The 18,855-nt window shown below is 38.1% G+C and overlaps 1 protein-coding gene across 1 annotated transcript in view; it reads left to right on the top strand.

Annotated features, from left to right (window-relative positions):
* The window catches only part of LOC107574362 (GTPase IMAP family member 8-like), a 32,499-nt gene that overhangs the window by 10,746 nt on the left and 2,898 nt on the right, over positions 1 to 18,855 (top strand). Inside the window, exon 3 of the mRNA XM_016260801.1 lies at positions 14,352 to 15,035. Coding sequence (XP_016116287.1) covers positions 14,352 to 15,035 — 684 coding nt within the window. The remainder of the gene's footprint in view (positions 1 to 14,351; positions 15,036 to 18,855) is intronic.

Here is an 18,855-nt window from a genome sequence, read left to right as displayed (position 1 = left end):
CACTACCTGCGTCACTGAACTTGCGACACAAACACAAAAGAACCGCTAGATTTAAATCAGCACAGCCAGCGAAGGATCGAACGCAACCGTTTTGAACGAGCGCACCTTTTTTTTAACAACCAAAAAGTTTTGTTGTCTGTTGAGGAAGAACAGACGTTTCTCTCGTTGATAGCAGAGGAGCGGATCCAGCGAGAGCTTGATGGGGCGATGCGGAATGAAACACTTTTTTTAGGAGTTGCGGCAATAGAGGCTGCACAACTATAACGATGTGAATAATCCCGCCCACTCTAAAGCGGTACTGAACTGCAGTGGAAACGCAAACCGTGCCAAGCCGAACCGTGCCGTGCCGTACTGAGCCGTACCGAGCCGAGTCGTACCACGCAGTGGAAAAGCGCCATAACAGAGCCCTGTACAGGCCCGGCCCTTGTCCAACAGCTTTATGAGAATTCTCATCCCGAGTCCGACTGGATACCGTGACTCTTTTCTCGCTCTCTCTTCCCCATTACACAGATATTAAAATAGTTCAGTTTTGGTTTTTAATGGCAAAGTGGTCATGTTTCTTTTTGTTTCTTTATTAAGTTAATTTAGAAATATGTTTGGAACATTTTATGTTTGTTAAATTCAAGTTTTTGTTTTTTAAAGGAACGACCAAGTGGCCAGAGGCTGACAGTGAGTTTAGCATTATGTTTGATCAATTCAGCCTTCTCAAATCATCACGATTTGCCTAAAATAAACAGACATAAAACACTTCACGCATTTCACAGTATTAATTTAAACATTTAAAAGCGCTTCATCTAAAGCGCGCTCTGCAGGACATGTATAATACTGATGTACCCGCGCTGTAACACAAATAAATGTACGATTTTTGGATTTTCCCCTTACTTTAAATGCATGCTTATGGCTCATTATTATTAATCGAAAAAAACAACAACAAAAAACATTAAACTTTGAACTTTTATTAACAAAATAAATAAGGATATGTTTTACTTGCGTTTAACACAATAGCCTATGGATTTCCCCTCAGGCTTCCTTAAAACGTTCGTAGTTTGTGGTTTATTATCTTATTAATTAAAACACATCAGCCATAAAATAGTACAATGGCAAATTCGCATATATTAAACATCTACCTTGCATTGACAAAATGAATAAGATGATTATAGCCGTTGTAACCCAAATAAATAAGGTATTTTCCCTTATTTAAAACGAATGCTTAGTTTGTGGTTTATTGTTATTTTTTAATGAAAACCCAGCAACAAAGACACTCACTTAAAGGCTATTAAAGGAATAAATGAAAGTTTTATTAACAAAAGTTGCGCTTTGGATCCGCAATCATATAGTGTCAGTCCTCTCGCATCACTCTTGTCACGATTCTTCTATCAAAAGGGTAAATGCAATAACATTTCATGTGTCCATTAACCAACCACCACTGACTATACACTGACTTCATTTAACCAACTATGATAATACAAAACTCATGGTTTTGGTTAGTGCTTTGTAATCTGTATTCACATTAGATTTTCAAAGTGACAATATGTTAGCAAATAAGACAAGCCACTCAAGATTGCGCAGTAAATTTGCTTAAAGATCGTTAATACACACTGATAATAACATTGCCATGCGGGTTTCAACTGATTAACATTATAAAAACTGGTAAAAACTTTAGAAACTCCTAATATAACTTAAAATAATTCAAATTTATATGCATTTTCCCCATTGTCTTGCCACAGGTGGCAAAAACGCATTATTCCTCAAACACAATAGATCCATTATTGAAACTCCGAGAAAGTTTGATCATGGCAGATTTGGTTACACAAGCAGCACAAATGGCTTGTGAAAAACACACATTGGTTTTATTATGACACTTTCATGTAAGCAGAATATCGCTGTGGAGAGATCGCTAAACTCCAGCACATATCATCAGCGCTTGTTCAGCCATCAGTCAGCGCGCACAGGGATGCCAGATTGCACAGATTAAGTAAAACACCAGGCAGAAAGTGTATCCTTTAGAGGGGTCCTCGATTTTCTACTGTGGCTGAAAGAGCTCAACGTGCTGCAAATAGAAAAAAAGACCTGCAAATTAAGAAAACAACTTCATCAATTTGACAACACACACAATGCAAATGCTCACAACACAACCAAAGAAAGAAATGCGCTGCAAATAAAGTTCTTTATTTCGTTGTGTTGTGAGCATTTGCAGTGCGTTTCTTTTTGTTTACGTTGTGAGCATTTGCAGCACCCATTGTCAAACTGATGATGTTATTTTGATTTGCTGGTGTTTTCTGAAGTTGCAGCGTGTTTAGCTCTGTCGGCCATGTGACCGTGCCACTCTATATCACAACCCTGCTAAAATGTAGTGCCAGTACGTGCGCTCATTGGCGCCCCTTCAGCTGGTGGTGCCCTAGGCGACCGCCTAGCTCGCCTATGCCTAGAAACGGTACTGCGCCCGCCCCCAAACATATGATTTGACTATTAGCAAAATTAGAAATTTCCGTTTCGACTATGAAAATTACGGTTCAAAGGCCAATTTAAAATATTGGTACACTTTTATGCCACTGATCAGGCTTTTATATGTAGTTTGGGGTAACAAAAGGTTTTATAGGTTTGACTGAAATAAAAATGCAATAACTGACACTTTAAATCAATGTTTCAAGCAACAACAACCACAACAAAACAATTGAACAAAAAACAGATAAAGACAAAAAAGTAGCCATTGATAATATCTAAATATGTATCCAAATCCAAATGTAATCAAATTAATTTCTGTGTAACTTATGTGCAATGTCTTAGCTACTAGGGATTGTTACATAGGGCTATACAGGCATCTAGTGGCAACACAATGATATTACAGATAATAAATTGTGAAAAATGTTTATCTTAAGTCAATTTACAAATAATGCATTCAGATTTGTGGAACTCACAATGCCTGAATCTTAATATAACAAAGAGTGAAAAATTTAAGGGGGTCTGAATACTTTCCGTACCCACTGTATATCTAGAAGCTGGGGCGCATGCGCAAGTGCTGACCCAGACGCTGGCATGTTCGAGTATGTTTGTTTTGTCTTACAGTTGTCATATATTTTATTTCTGATGCTATTTTACTCTTAGATATTTAGAGATATGATTTTTATATTTATTTTGTTATTCTGGATTTGGAGTCTAAAATGCGTTGTCGATCGAGTTATTGCACTGGAAGCCGAAATGGAGTTGGGAAGTTTGAGAAACAATGGACTAATGAGTAAGATGACTTACAGCCACAACGATTTACTAAGTCTTCGGTATAACATGAAAGTTCTGCTGAGTCCTCCTTGTAATGTTCTTCTTGAAATGATTTACTCTCCACAAAAAAACGTACAGGAAGAGGAAAAGGAGAAAGAGAGGTACTAGAGGGGAATTCAGAATCGACTTAAACGACGATGCAGCCGTTTTCCTTTGCCCACAATAACTCGAACTAATGCCCGCTCACTTAAAAACAAGATGTCAGAACTCGCAGCATTAATGAGATATAATTGAGACTTCAAGAGAACGAACTTGCTTTGCATTACTGAAACATGGAGGAGATTGATGACATAAACCTCGAGGGATATTCGTTAATTCGACTGGACCGTGACAGCCAGAAATCATTTAAAACCATCGGAGGAGGACTATGTATGTTTGTCAACGACAGCTGGGCAACTAATACTACGGTACGTGGAACCTACTGTTCAGCCGACTACGAATTATTATCGGTTTCATTCAGACCACACTATTTCCCTCAAGAGTTCGGACAAATTACTGTTATTCTGGTCTATGTGCCTGGGCCAAATTCTTCACTTGCAGCCGAGGGCATTGCTGCCAGTTACAACATGACGTTGCGCAACTCAGCGGACGATCCAGTGTTTCTCCTTGGAGATTTTAATAACTGTGAAATATTAGCGGTTTTACCAAACTTGGAACAGTATATAACTTGTCCGACGGGACTGAACAAAACCTTAGATAAATGCTTTGGTAATGTGGACAGTGCTTATGTATCACGGTTACATCCACCACTAGGCCATTCAGACCATAACGTCATCCATCTCCTTCCAAAATACAGGCAGATGTTAAAAAGGACTAAACCTGTCATTCAGCAGGTGCAGTCATGGACTAAAGATTCAGTGGCAAACCTTAGAGACTGCTTTGAGAGCACCGATTGGGACTTGTTTTTTAATGATTTTAATTGTTGAATGACATGATTACTAGTTATATTAACTTTTGTGCAGAGACTGTGGTTCAAACAACAAACCCTGGATTAACAAAGATCTTAAACAATCTTTAAATAAGAAGAGAATGGCTTTTTTAAGGAATGAGACACAAAGTAAAAGAGTTGTGGCCTAATGGTTAGAGAGTCGGAATCGTAACCCAAAGGTTGTGGGTTCGAGTCTCGTACCGGCTGGGATTGTAGGTGGGGGGAGTGAATGTACAGCGCTCTCTCCCACCTTCAATACCACGACTGATGTGCCCTTGAGCAAGTCACCAAACCCCCATCTGCTCCCCGGGTGCCGCAGCATAAATGGCTGCCCACTGCTCCGGGTGTGTGTTCATGATGTGTGTGTGTTCACTGCTGTGTGTGTGCACTTCGGATGGGTTAAATGCAGAGCACTAATTCCAAGTATGGGTCACCATACTTGGCCACATGTCACTTTACTTCACTTCACTTCACTTTACAGTATAAAGGGAAAGTTGGGAAGAAATGTACAAGTGGTAATGTCAAAGATGCATGGAGGGGACTAAACATAATAATGGGTAGACAACAGAAACAAATACAACTGGTTGATGATGACCCCCATACATTTGTAAATAATTTAAATGTTTTTTATTCACGATTTGACAATACTATAGGTGTTAATAATGTGAATAAACCTATGAGAATAGAGGTAAGGGAGGTTACCAAAGTGCTCTGTAGAATTAAAACCCATAAAGCCACCGGTCCAGATGGCCTTAAGGGCATTGTATTAAAAGAGTGTGCAGAACAACTTGGGCATATATGTACTAGGTTGTTTCAGGTCTTTTTAGATGATGGTTTTGTACTAGCAGCATGGAAAACACCACTGATATTCCAGTACCTAAAACTTCTTAGGCCAGAGCTCTTAAAGACTTTCGCCCAAATCTATTCTGTGCAAGTGCATGGAGCGTATATTATGTAAATAATTGATGTCACAAATTAAAGGCTTTGTAGATCCATTACAATTTGCTTACATGCCCAATCGGAGCATGGTGGATGCCTCTCTGACCTTGTTACATAAGGCCCAACACCACCTAGAATAAAACAAATGCTCATGTAAGAATTATTTTCATGGATTTTACATCAGCCTTTAATACTGCACAACCGCAAATTTGAAAAGAAATACTGCAAGATTTAGGTGTAAGCAGTTGGTTGATTTTATGGATTAATTTTTTTTTTAAAGAAATAGACCCCAACAAGTCTGTGTCAATGGAATCTCATCTGATTGTACAGTCCTGAATTCAGGGTTACCACAGGGATGTGTGTTATCACCTCTGCTTTTTTCTGTCTATATTAATTAACTTCAATATAACAGGGATGATCTCCCCCTGATCAAATACGCTGATGATTTGGTTTTAATCTCTTGCCAATTGGACATGAATAGTTTAACTTATTTTGAGTATATTGAAAGTCTTGTTCAGTGGTTTGATGATAGTCACCTACAATTGAAAATTGAGAAGACAAAGGAACTATGCTGTGGGGACAAAAATAGGGCTGGTACAGCTGGTGTCTCATATGAACAAATTACTATAAAAGGTGTAAAGGTAGAGCAAGTTTCAAATTTTAGGTACAATCATTGATGACAAACTCTCATTCCAGGAAAATGTGGACCATATACACGAGAAAGCAAGACAGTGTTTAGGTCTACTCAGGAAACTAAGAAATTTTAGCATCGATAGGAGGGTCCTAACCATTGTTTATAGATCGATGATTGAAAGTATTTTAACACATAATATTGTATCGTAGTGTGGCAATTTAACAATGATACAGAAAAATAAATTAACATGAGTAATTAATGAAGTAAATAAGATCATCGGCCAGAAACGGAATACAATGCAAGAGCTGTTTTTACACTTTATGGGAAAAAAAAGGCGATCGCAGTATATTCAGACCAAACTCATCCACTTCATTCTTGCTTTGAGGCCCTTCCTTCAGGGCGCAGGCTGCGTATACCGCTGGCTAAAAAAACCTATATAAAAGATAATTTGTACCATTGGCGGTGACTGTTTTAAACAATTCTTAATTGAGGTATTGTATCATGAGGTATCTTTCTGGGTAGGTGTGTGTACACATGTGTATGCATATGTGTGGGCATACATATATATTGTATTTAATTTTTAATTTTATTATATTGTGTTTTATTATGTGATATGTGAATGTATAGTATTATATGTTGGCATGTATTCTTTATACTAGTGTCAAAGATGAATTTCTGTTCAGCAAATCTGCACAGACAATAAGTTAAACTTTTTCCCAGTCAACACGTGAGATCATGCGATGATCACAGTGACATCACACAATCCTCATACTGTGATCCTCATGGTGTGAGTAATAGGTGAAATCATTGTGCGTTCACACGATCCTCATACTGTGATCCTCACAGTGTGAGTAATAGGTGAGCTCATTATGAACTCAAACTATCCTCATACTGTGATCCTCACAGTGTGAGTAGTATATGAAATAATTGTGAGTTCAAACAATCCTCGTACGCTGATCCTCACGGTGTGAGTAGTATGTGAGCTCATTGTGAGTTTCAAATTTTGAGCAGGTTGAGAGAAGGCAGTTCAAATATTAGTCACCGGGGATAAGATCATCTACATCTTGGTTAAGATTATTAAAAGTTTCGCACCTACAGCACACATTACAACCATTGATGCAGAAATGCAGATATGTTCTACATGCCTAAAGTATATAGACAGATAAACCTTATAAAACTGCTTGATTTTGTGTAACAACTTAAAATATAATCTGCATATACAATAAACTATAGTATTAATTTAGATCTCTCTACAGAAAGGATTTTGCAGGTTTTAATAAAATGTTATTTAATAACATTAGTAAGCTAAATAAGAATATTTCCAGTATGTTCCTCAGGCTTGCAAAGTATCGTCAACTTCTTTATGAGCATCAACGGTAATCCTCGGCAAACTTTCAACACTTTGATGGTCAGCAAACTTTGGCTGTGTGTCTTGCGTCATCAGACTGGAACTAAAGTTCAGTTCAGTTCGGTTACTTCCTATGAACAGGCTCAAAGAACAATTTGTTCAGAAATCGAACATCAAATTTGAAGCAAAAGCAATAATTAAAGCATATATCGTTTAGGAGTCTCTAGCTGCCCCACTTGCGCCTGATAGTGCTATGTGTCTTTCACAATGCCCTTGAATCAAAAGAAATGAATAGTTGTACATAAAATAACAGTAAATAAAACAATAATAAAACAAAACCTGACATGCATCTCTACTGTTTTTTTTAGGGGGGGTACACAAGTTATAATCATGATTTCTGTTTGCCACAAGAGGAGTCCATGGAACATCTGTGTGTTTGTCAAAAGTATTTTAATGAAAAACAAACAATGAAGAAGGAACTTAGAAAGGTGGGAGTGGAAGGAATAAAGAAAAAAAAATCTCAAAAGTACAGAACTGATAAAGAGAACGAAGGGTTTCTTTTATGAAATAAGTAAACTTTGGTCCACACTCCAACATTGAAGGTGGCGATAATGCACCTTAATGCTGGTGCTACCTGTAACGGGGCTGACGAGACGTGAGACGTGCGGATCCATATGCAAAGCTTTATTTGGAGAAGACCGAGACATGGTAATCAGACAGGCAGGGTAATCAGTGGCAACCAGGAATATGGCGGGCAAGACACGAATAGTCACAGTGAGCACACAGTAAGTGCGCTGTGTGGTTACACTTTTAGCTCACTGTGACACACACATTGTGACCACACCATGAGAATCGTGTGAGCTCATGGTGACATCATTGTGAGATCAAATTGTTGACTGGGTAACATCAGTAATTATGACTGTCCAATGTCTGACTTGACTCTTGGTAATGTATTTTGCCCCTTTTCTTAAAAAAAAAATATATATATATATATATATATATATATATATAAAAGAATGAAGCATTTGATAGCAGATTTTTAATTAATGGGATTAACTCATCATTTATCTCATATATTATACGCGTCCTTATTTATACAACATAACGTTAATATTACGACGTATAGGCTATCTGCACAAAATGCCCCGAATGCACATGAACGTGTCTGCGCAGCTCTGCGTGAACTCATTTTGTGGACGTGTTCATCACGCAACAACATGCAGAAACACGGCAACTAAACACTAAAAATTCACAGCGTTTTATTATAATAGTGTTCTCATAAAAATGTTATGTGTTTGACAGTCCCAGTCATAGTTATTAATATTCTGCATTATTGTTTGTCCTGTTCGCGCTGCGCGCTGAAGAGATAATCACTGTAGTAGCCTACTACAATTAAGTGCTTTACTGCAGCGCAACTCAACCAAATGCATCTTATACGAGATAAATAATATATACACGATATAAACCAGCTGAAATGTTCTGAAATAACTTGTACCCTACCTGATCAAAAAAATCCAGTCTTACACTCTGACTGTCAATTTGAGTCTTGTTAAAGATTTAAATCCCTGCCGCCAAGATGCTCCTCTGTCGGTCACGGGTTATGGAAGTGAAACTTAAATCTATAGGGGTGGTTGGATTTATTCACGCACGTTAAAATATTTATTTGAAGCTTCTTTCTTTTCAGATACTTATTTACAACCAGAGCTGGGTAGTAACTGATTACATGTAATCTGGATTACGTAATCAAATTCCAAAAATTAATAACTTGTAATTAGAGTAAGTTACATTTTAAAATACTCGTAATCAGACTACAGTTACTTTTTTATTGATTACAGGATTACATATTATTCACACAATAGCAATAAATTATTCATCATTTATTGATTCTCTTTAATTCCTCTTTTTTATCTTTTAAATTGTCCTTTCTAAAATAGTCTACAGCTTATATACACTCAGAAAGTTTTGTGGACATTCACACATAGACTAGTCATTAGTCAGGGGCGATGATTTACAAAAATAATTTCAGGTAATTTCAAGCGTTTCAACATGGCATCAACTACTGATGAACACATTCATTTTTATTTGAATTATCTCTCAGTAGGTTATTGTTAATAAAAATAACAATTGGTCCCTCGATATCTCTTTTTGCCACCGTGAAATCTTCTCAGTCTCCTAAAGTGTAAATACGGCCGGGAAGCAAGAAAACACACATTGAAATGTATTCTCAATACTTCAATTTATTCATAGAAATACAGATCTTATATAGGCATGTCGAGGGGAGTTTTACCCTCTTAACCAATGAGGATAGGGTGACATACACATATAGGATGTTTGGCCAAGAACATGTGTTTTGTATAAAATGGCCACATATACAGAAAAACATGTACATATTAGGAATAGACTTCCTGGCGAAGGATACTGAGAGGAGGGAGAGTGAGAGGGAGAGAAAGGAAAGGAGGGGGAATAAGAGAGAGGGGAGAAAAAGGAGGGGTGAGGCATATAATGGAACCTTAACAAGACAGAGAGTGTTTTCTAACAGTTATTTAACCATGCATTATTATTATGTATTATTGAAAGGCTTTTGTCTTTCAAACTCATTAAACTGCACAAATTTACGTTATTTCTTATTTGCAGACGTTCTCAAACTTTTTATTATCTGAACCTCTTTCACCTAATGTATTTACTTTAAAGGGGTGGTCAATCAGCAATTCTATAAAAGACAATATCTCCCTTTGCATTGAACTTTGAGCATCATAACTTTGCAGATGTTTTTTTATGTCGAAACAGCAACATTACACACTAAAGTTAAAAAAGTGAAATCATAATCAATTACCCCTTTAAGTACCCCTGAGAGTTTAAAATAAATATTTTAATAATAATGTATCACATTTGCATGTTCACGGTTCTCTGACATTGGTTGATGGTCATATGGCGTGCAGGTAAACATAAACTAGTTCTTTTTTAGTTAGTAAATTATGTTGATTGTTATTTTAATATGATTTATTTTAATTTTACATTTTTATGATTTAATTACATGTTTGCCTTTCATTAAACTCACAAACCCCCTGCAGTTCGTTTATGAACCCCAGTTTGGGAAACCTTGATGTAATATAATGTTTAATGCGCTTGATGTTGTTAAAGGCAGAGTGAGTGATTTTTCAAAAACACTTCAAAAACTGATTCGGGCCGAATCGCAAAACAAACTTGTAGCCAATCAGCAATAAGGGGCGTGTCTACTCGTGATGTGGAGGAGAGCGCGTTCAGTGCATGGGACGGACATTAGCCGAGCAACATTAGACACGGTGTAACATTGGTTTTGCTTTGTTTCACAGAACTAATCGTTTCCTGGGTTGCGTCGTATATGTGGGGCGGAGCTATCAAAATAGGGGCAAGACCCTTTTGGGGTAGGGGCGTGTTTGTTTTGGTGATTTCAAATATAAACATTGGCTACTGTTGTTCTTGTGTCCTTTATCTGTTTGTCCGAATGGTGCGTGGTTTATTTCTAAGTCTAATAAACACACTGTGAGACCGTGAGGTGTGAGCTGCTTTTTACTGTCTCTCGTTCATTTTACATCTCCCCGAATACATCACCCAGGCTTGAGCAATCAACCGATGATCAGTATGACACACAAGTCAACTTAATCAAACACAGAGTGTCAAACCAAATCCACCACAGCTACCAGAAATCCCTCACTCTGCCTTTAATTACAACGAAAGGAATATATTTTCTCACTCTTTGTATTTTTACATCATTATGGTACATGATTATCCTTTTTAAATCAATGTGATAAATTGAGTTAGGTCAAAAGTAATCTAAAAGTAATCTTCTTATATTACCTATAATGTGTAATGTAATGAATTACGTTACTGACTACAATTTTTGTACTCGTGGTCACGACGAGGCGTTCCCCATAGCGACCCCTAGAGGACGCAGTGTCTCGTTCCCTACTCAGGGAACCATGGTTACATAAGTAACCCGAGACGTTTTCAACCATATAATACTTATTTTAGGTTTCAGACATTTAATACACATAAGTACTAGCAAAACCATACATTTACAGTTTGTAAAACGCACGCTGATGTTTATGGAAACGGCAATAATGATTCTTACAAATATAATCTGACGACATGTTTTTATTGATATCATATACAGATTGTGTAGGTAACTATAAAGTTTACTCTGCTCTTCTCCCAGTTTACCGGATACCTACTTTAACGTGTTTCGGTAGGAGAGGATGAATTTGCGTGTTGTAAATCCCACAGCTCGGATGCAGCGCGAACTAACATGGCGGCGCCCATCACCCGGTATAGATCAACTAACACGGTCGATATAAAAGTGTTTAAACTACCAAACAGATTTACAGATTTACATATTTCAGAATCGGAATATCAGATATTTCATAATATAGTGAGTATGTTTGTGAATATTTTGAATAAAACAGGGAAAACGAAATAAAAGTGATCCATGTGTTACACAGATCTATTGTGGCTGCGTTGTCACATGACAAGCATGACGCATCACCATGGAAACAATAAGGCGTTACATTTTAAAATAACGGTCGCCTAAAAAAAACTCACGCTGGAGGCTCAGCTAGAATATTTTAAACTCACGTGCGAAAGGGTTAAAAAGCTGTATATTAACTTATTGGGAGAAAACCTGTCGTTCTATGTGAAATCAGACATTGATCACCCCCCATATAGCCAAAATGGCATGATCATAACAACCCACGAATATTCGACTGTGAGATTGGTATTGAATCAGGCTCCTCCTATCGAAGCATTGAATCGTAATCGACTGTTCGGGGTCACACCTAGTATCCTTTAAGTAGAAAAGAAACGTTTTGGGGACTTAGGCCCAATCCCAATTCTACCCCTTAGCCCTTCCCCTTTCCCCTACCTCTCAGTTTCGCGCGTTCACGTGAAGGGGTAGGGGTGTCTCGATTCTCTTTTGGTTGGAGGGGTAGGGGTAGGGGAAGGGCTAGATAGCCCTTCAAACGAAGATTTTTCGGGACCACACTTCAAACGAAGGGGTGTGATTTATCTCAGTGTAAACCGGCTTCAGGGGCAACGTGGCGAACAAAAATACACATAAATGCAAGCATTTTTGGCATTAATAAAGATTTTAACGAAAAGTAATCATTTGTTTTATGTTACATTCAATCGTGAGTTCATATTTACGGTCATGTTACTCAAAGAAATGTTTGCAAAAAATCGCTAATATTTGCTAACTAACGTTATTATAGACTGCACCATAGTGCCACAACATATTTTCATGTCTGATCAGGGCGATAACCACCATAGACATTGAGGGGGGCTAGTCCCCCCAATAATTAGAAATCGATAAACCCTTTTCTCAAATATTGTCAGTTCGAGAGAGAGAGATGAAAGTTGCGTTTATGCGCGCATGATCATAACAACCCACGAATATTCGACTGTGAGATTGGTATTGAATCAGGCTCCTCCTATCGAAGCATTGAATCGTAATCGACTGTTCGGGGTCACACCTAGTATCCTTTAAGTAGAAAAGAAACGTTTTGGGGACTTAGGCCCAATCCCAATTCTACCCCTTAGCCCTTCCCCTTTCCCCTACCTCTCAGTTTCGCGCGTTCACGTGAAGGGGTAGGGGTGTCTCGATTCTCTTTTGGTTGGAGGGGTAGGGGTAGGGGAAGGGCTAGATAGCCCTTCAAACGAAGATTTTTCGGGACCACACTTCAAACGAAGGGGTGTGATTTATCTCAGTGTAAACCGGCTTCAGGGGCAACGTGGCGAACAAAAATACACATAAATGCAAGCATTTTTGGCATTAATAAAGATTTTAACGAAAAGTAATCATTTGTTTTATGTTACATTCAATCGTGAGTTCATATTTACGGTCATGTTACTCAAAGAAATGTTTGCAAAAAATCGCTAATATTTGCTAACTAACGTTATTATAGACTGCACCATAGTGCCACAACATATTTTCATGTCTGATCAGGGCGATAACCACCATAGACATTGAGGGGGGCTAGTCCCCCCAATAATTAGAAATCGATAAACCCTTTTCTCAAATATTGTCAGTTCGAGAGAGAGAGATGAAAGTTGCGTTTATGCGCGTCTGTGCGTTTCTCTTTTTAGAGTGAGTTTACTTTAAAAAAAAATTTCTTTTAATTTAAATTTTAATTTAATTTTTAAAAGTTTATTATTAAAAGTCGTGGGGCAGCGTTGACAAGTTTATTTTCTCTTGGATGTGTGAGCTGTGCGATCTCCGCACTGTCATGTATATATGTGTGTGTGTGTGTGTGTGTCAGTAAGCAGCACATTAATATAGAACGGTAATTAAAGGCTCTAATGCACCACCAGCACACCAGTATGTGTGTGTATTGTAGGAGCTAGACGACGTATGATAATGTGTGACATATAGTAGTGGTGTCCCAATTCTTAGGGGAATATTTTCACCCCTACCCATTTACACTCCGTTTCAAGGGACAAGGGGAAGGGGTAGGCGGAGGGGTAGGGGAAGGGGTATAAAATAGAATTGGGATTGGGCCTTAATCTCTTTACATCAAATTAAATTAAAAACGCATTTTCAGGATAAATAGCGAGCCGGCCAATATTGTGACGATTGTTTTTAATTATTCGAGAAAGGTGGATATCGTTATCAAGATTAAAATTTGATTAATCGTGCAAGCCCTACTTTGAGTAACTTTATAATGCATTATACATAAGGGCTTTAAGTTAAGTGTTACTGAAATGTTTTTGTTGCAGGAGGCAAATGCAGAACCCATAGTTTGCCTTTCAGGGCTATCCAGACATCCTCCACACAAAGAGTAAAGAAATACACCTTTAGAAATTTTAAAACACTGATGAAATTCAGTAGAGACTCTCTCATACTTCTCATCCGGGCCATCCATCCTTGTATTTATTTGATCCAGATTGCTTCTTTTCTGTTTCTGTTCCATTTTCTGTATGGAACAGCCTTCATTCTTAAAGCATTTCTATTAAAATTTTAAAACAACTATTGATTGTACAGTAACTTGTAAGAAATGCAAGTGTAAAGAAACTTCAGTAAGCAGCACAAAGATTTCAACATTGATAATTAGAAATGTGTATTGAGCAGCAAATCAGCATATTAGAATGATTTTTGAGGAATAATAATAAATTGTTTCTGTTGTTTTTCTTGTGTGTTTGTAGCTGATGCAAATGTGTGTAATGATACATACTATACATTTGTCTGTCTCTTTCAGAGATGTCAGCGATCAGCTCCAGTCCAGATGATCCAGTGATCCGGATTCTTCTGATGGGCAGTAAGGGTTCTGGGAAAAGCTCATCTGGAAACACCATACTGGGAGAAAAGAAGTTTAAAGTGCACATACAGCAAAAAAAACATGAAGCTGAAAATAGGTTTGGTGAAGTGTGTGAAGGTAAAACACAGATGGGAGAGCAGCAGCTCGCTGTGATTGATTGTCCAGATCTAATGGATCCAAGTCTAAATAAAGAGAAGCTGGAGAAACTGAAAGAGGATCTGGTTGAACAGTGTTCAGCAGGTCTCAGTGCAGTTCTGCTCACTGTTCCTCTACAGGAACCTGTGCAAAATGAGGAAGAGATCCTGGACTTCATTAAAGGTTTATTTGGTCCTGAAGTTCAGAAGTACATCATGATTCTGTTCACACATGAAGATGTTCTGGAAGAACTGGATGAATCACAGAGCATTGGTCAATATGTACAAAACAATGACAATGCGGATCACCAGCAACTGGTGTCAGAATGTGGAGGAAAGTTTCACTGTTTCAATAACAAGTCTGAAAAAAAAAAAAGGCAAGCACAAGAATTACTGCAGAAGATCGAAGGAATGATAGAGGACAATATGGGGAAATTTATTATGGCAAAAATGAAGAGGAGTGACATCAAATACAGTCCTGGTGTCAATTGTAAGATGATGATGGTGATTAGGGGTTCAAGCACATAATGCTGAAACCCTATTGTAATTGTAAAGATTTTTAATATTATTATTCTGCCGTAAAACTGATCATGCAGACCAAACCATAAGGCCTAGAGCAGGGGTGCCCAACCCTGGTCCTGGAGATCTACCTTCCTGCAGAGTTCAGTTCCAACCCTGATCAAACACACCTGTCTGTAATTATCAAGTGCTCCTTCAGACCCTAATTAGTTGGTTCAGGTGTGTTTGATCAGGGTTGGAGCTAAACTCTGCAGGAAGGTAGATTTCCAGGAACAGGATTGGGCACCCCTGGCCTAGAGACTTGAAACCTGGGCAGATGATAGCTCGCAATTTGGGGAGAGGTTGACAGAGATTGACCCCAATTGGCCAATAGGGGGTGCTACAGCGATTAAAAATGCTAAAACTCTCATTACTCCTAGACCAGGGTTTTTTTGAGGCAACATTCAAAGGTTCAAATCTGATTTTTCATCAATGTCAAAGGTCCGGACCGGAACAATTGGTTGTTATAAAACTTGTTTTTAATAAACATGCATAACAGATCAACACTCATTTTTGAAAAAAATTAAAACAAATAAAGTGCCTTTTGCTTTCAAAATACATTAATAACAACTGCAAAAGTGGCAAAACAATTAATTTAAGTGTCAGCAAAAGAGGCTTTGTCAATTTAAGTGTCAGCAAAATAGCAGTTTCCACGGTAACGGCTGTAATCAAATAAGCGCTGAGCTCACAAATGCTACATTACAGGAAAGACGAAATGAAAATGACATCAAGCTTTTTGAAGAAAAGCTGAAGTGAAGTTTTTTTCTGAAGAAAAGCCGGTCGGTTCTTTTCAAAGATACATTCATATAAAAACACCTGCGCCACATTCTGATTTTGAAACGTGTAGTGCTCGTTTTTATTTAATGAAGTATAGCCTTTTGGAAAATCTATTTGTGCCGGTCAGTTTTGATATAGCAACGGGCCATCACAAATAAATCAATGTATGAGTAGAAATACTGGACACTGCTACAAATGGCAATATCTGAATGATAACAAAAATTTTAAAATAACTTCTATTACGCAGCGGTGAAGTGTCGCCAGATTATCACTGGATGTCATGACAACAATGTCGTAGGAAAAGTTTGAATATATTGTCTTCTTCGCTTTCATTTCGAACCATCTCCAAAAAGACATAAAAAAACCTAAACAAATGATTTACAAGTTTAACATGCGTTTATTAAAGTAGGAAATCCACACTTTTAATCCCTTACACACAATTAATGCTCTTGAAATACGAAATGGAGGCGGGTCCGGATTGAATTCCCTCCAGGTCCGGATCCGGACCGGAGTCCAGGCATTTGAGAAGTGCTGTCCTAGACCATGTGTCCAGTGCAGAAAGATTCGCTGGAGACTGAATATCAATAATTATCGAAAAAAGTTGAAATTTCCACTCACGGTTGCTAGGGGTCGCCAAAACATTTGAAGTGGGCAGAGCCACTTTTACTAAACTGTCTATAACCCAAGAACAAATTGAGATATTTTCACCAAACATGGAACATGTTTCATGTGTATGAACTCGATTAACCACCAAACCGTTAGTCCGATCAACTTTAAAATCGGTACGCAGTGTCTTTGTCCAAGTTGCCATGACGGTCTATGAGGACATTGGCATATCTCAAAAACATGGCCGCTATCGGCCAATGAAATTTGAGCACCTATTGGACAAGGTTAACGGAGGCCAATCAGAATGAAACAGTCATCAAAAATGTTGAACTTTACCCTTTGGGCAGCTATAACAGGGCCTTTTAGAAAATTGTCAAATGTGTGCAAAAGCCTATAACTCATAAACAAAAAGTCAGAACTTCACGAACATAGGTGAGGATATGTGACACATAATTCTAAACAAGCATGAAAACTTTCATAGAAATGCCGGCTATACACTAATGCCCAAATGTCAAAATTTTGACAAGCAGCAAAAAAATCCAGAGTCACCCATGGGTCATTTTTATGCTCTGATAAATATAAATGTCTATAACTTCAAAACGAAATGAGATATTTTCACCAAATTTCACACATATGGTATGTATGGGCACATTCTGAAGACACCTAAAACAAGTGGTGGAGCTCAGGCAATAGGTAGCACTATAACTGTCAAAAATCCTATAAAATCCATATTTGTCTCAGTAAATTGCCTGAATTGGCTGTAAATAGACTTTTCCATCCATAAGTGATTAGATGCTTGTTCAATAAAGCATAATAACATTAAATGCATGTGCTTAAAGGCCTTAATGTGCTTGAACCCCGATGATTACTGCTCGCAGCTATATTATTAGGGGTTCAAGCACGTAGTGCTGAAACCCTATTGTAATTGTTAGGATTTTTATTATTATTATTATTCTTCCCTAAAACTGACCATGCAGCCCAAACCGTAAGGCCTAGAGAGCTGAAACTTGGTCAGATTGTAGTAGTCCGGCCTTCTTGTCAGATCCAAAGACTCACCGCAATCGGTAGGGGGCGCTACAGTGATCAAAAACGCAAAAGCCCTCATAACTCCTACACCGTTTGTCATAGACTCAATTGTGTTATATCATTGGATTATTTGGCTCAGTCAAAACAAAATGGCTATCTCCGATTTCATTTCTGTCTATAAAAATTTTCAGCCATTTTGAATTTTGTCAGAAACCTACTTTTGCGAACTAGTCCTAGGTTTTTCACCCGATCGGAACCAAACCAGTGCAGAAATGTTCTTTGGACAGTATTTATCAAAAATTATCAAAAAAAGTTAAATTTCAACTCACCGTCGCTTAGGGACACAAAAACGTCTGTTAGGGACGGGGCCATTTTTACTAAAATGGCTATAACTCCTGAACGGACTGAGACATCTTCACTAAACTTGGCACACATGTGTGCAAGCTCAATCTTTGGTCAAATAAAAAAACTATCGCAGTTCTGCCACCTGCATAAAAGCACTATAACTATGCAACCGTTGGTCCGATCGACTTGAAAATTGGTATGCAGTGTCTTCGTCCAAAGGGGCACAAGTGTCTATGAGGACATTCGCTTATCTCAAAAAACATGGCCGCCATTGGTGCAGCCCAAACCGTAAGGCCTAGAGAGCTGAAAATTGGTCAGATTGTAGTAGTCCGAGCTTCTTGTCAGATCCAAAGACTCACCGCAATCGGCCAATAGGGGGCGCTACAGCGATCAAAAACGCAAAAGCCCTCATAACTCCTACACCGTTTGTCATAGACTCAATTGTGTTATATCATTGGATTATTTGGCTCAGTCAAAACAAAATGGCTATCTCCGATTTCATTTCTGTCTATAAAAATTTTCAGCCATTTTGAATTTTGTCAGAAACCTACTTTTGCGAACTAGTCCTAGGTTTTTCACCCGATCGGAACCAAACCAGTGCAGAAATGTTCTTTGGACAGTATTTATCAAAAATTATCAAAAAAAGTTAAATTTCAACTCACCGTCGCTTAGGGACACAAAAACGTCTGTTAGGGACGGGGCCATTTTTACTAAAATGGCTATAACTCCTGAACGGACTGAGACATCTTCACTAAACTTGGCACACATGTGTGCAAGCTCAATCTTTGGTCAAATAAAAAAACTATCGCAGTTCTGCCACCTGCATAAAAGCACTATAACTATGCAACCGTTGGTCCGATCGACTTGAAAATTGGTATGCAGTGTCTTCGTCCAAAGGGGCACAAGTGTCTATGAGGACATTCGCTTATCTCAAAAAACATGGCCGCCATTGGCCAAAGAAGTTTAGGCACCTATTGGACAAGGTTAACGGAGGTCGA

This window comes from Sinocyclocheilus grahami, unplaced genomic scaffold (assembly GCF_001515645.1).
Source record: "Sinocyclocheilus grahami isolate Dianchi unplaced genomic scaffold, SAMN03320097.WGS_v1.1 scaffold2196.1, whole genome shotgun sequence".
In the NCBI taxonomy this organism is placed as follows: Eukaryota; Metazoa; Chordata; class Actinopteri; order Cypriniformes; family Cyprinidae; genus Sinocyclocheilus; species Sinocyclocheilus grahami.
This window is presented reverse-complemented; position numbering and strand designations above follow the sequence as displayed.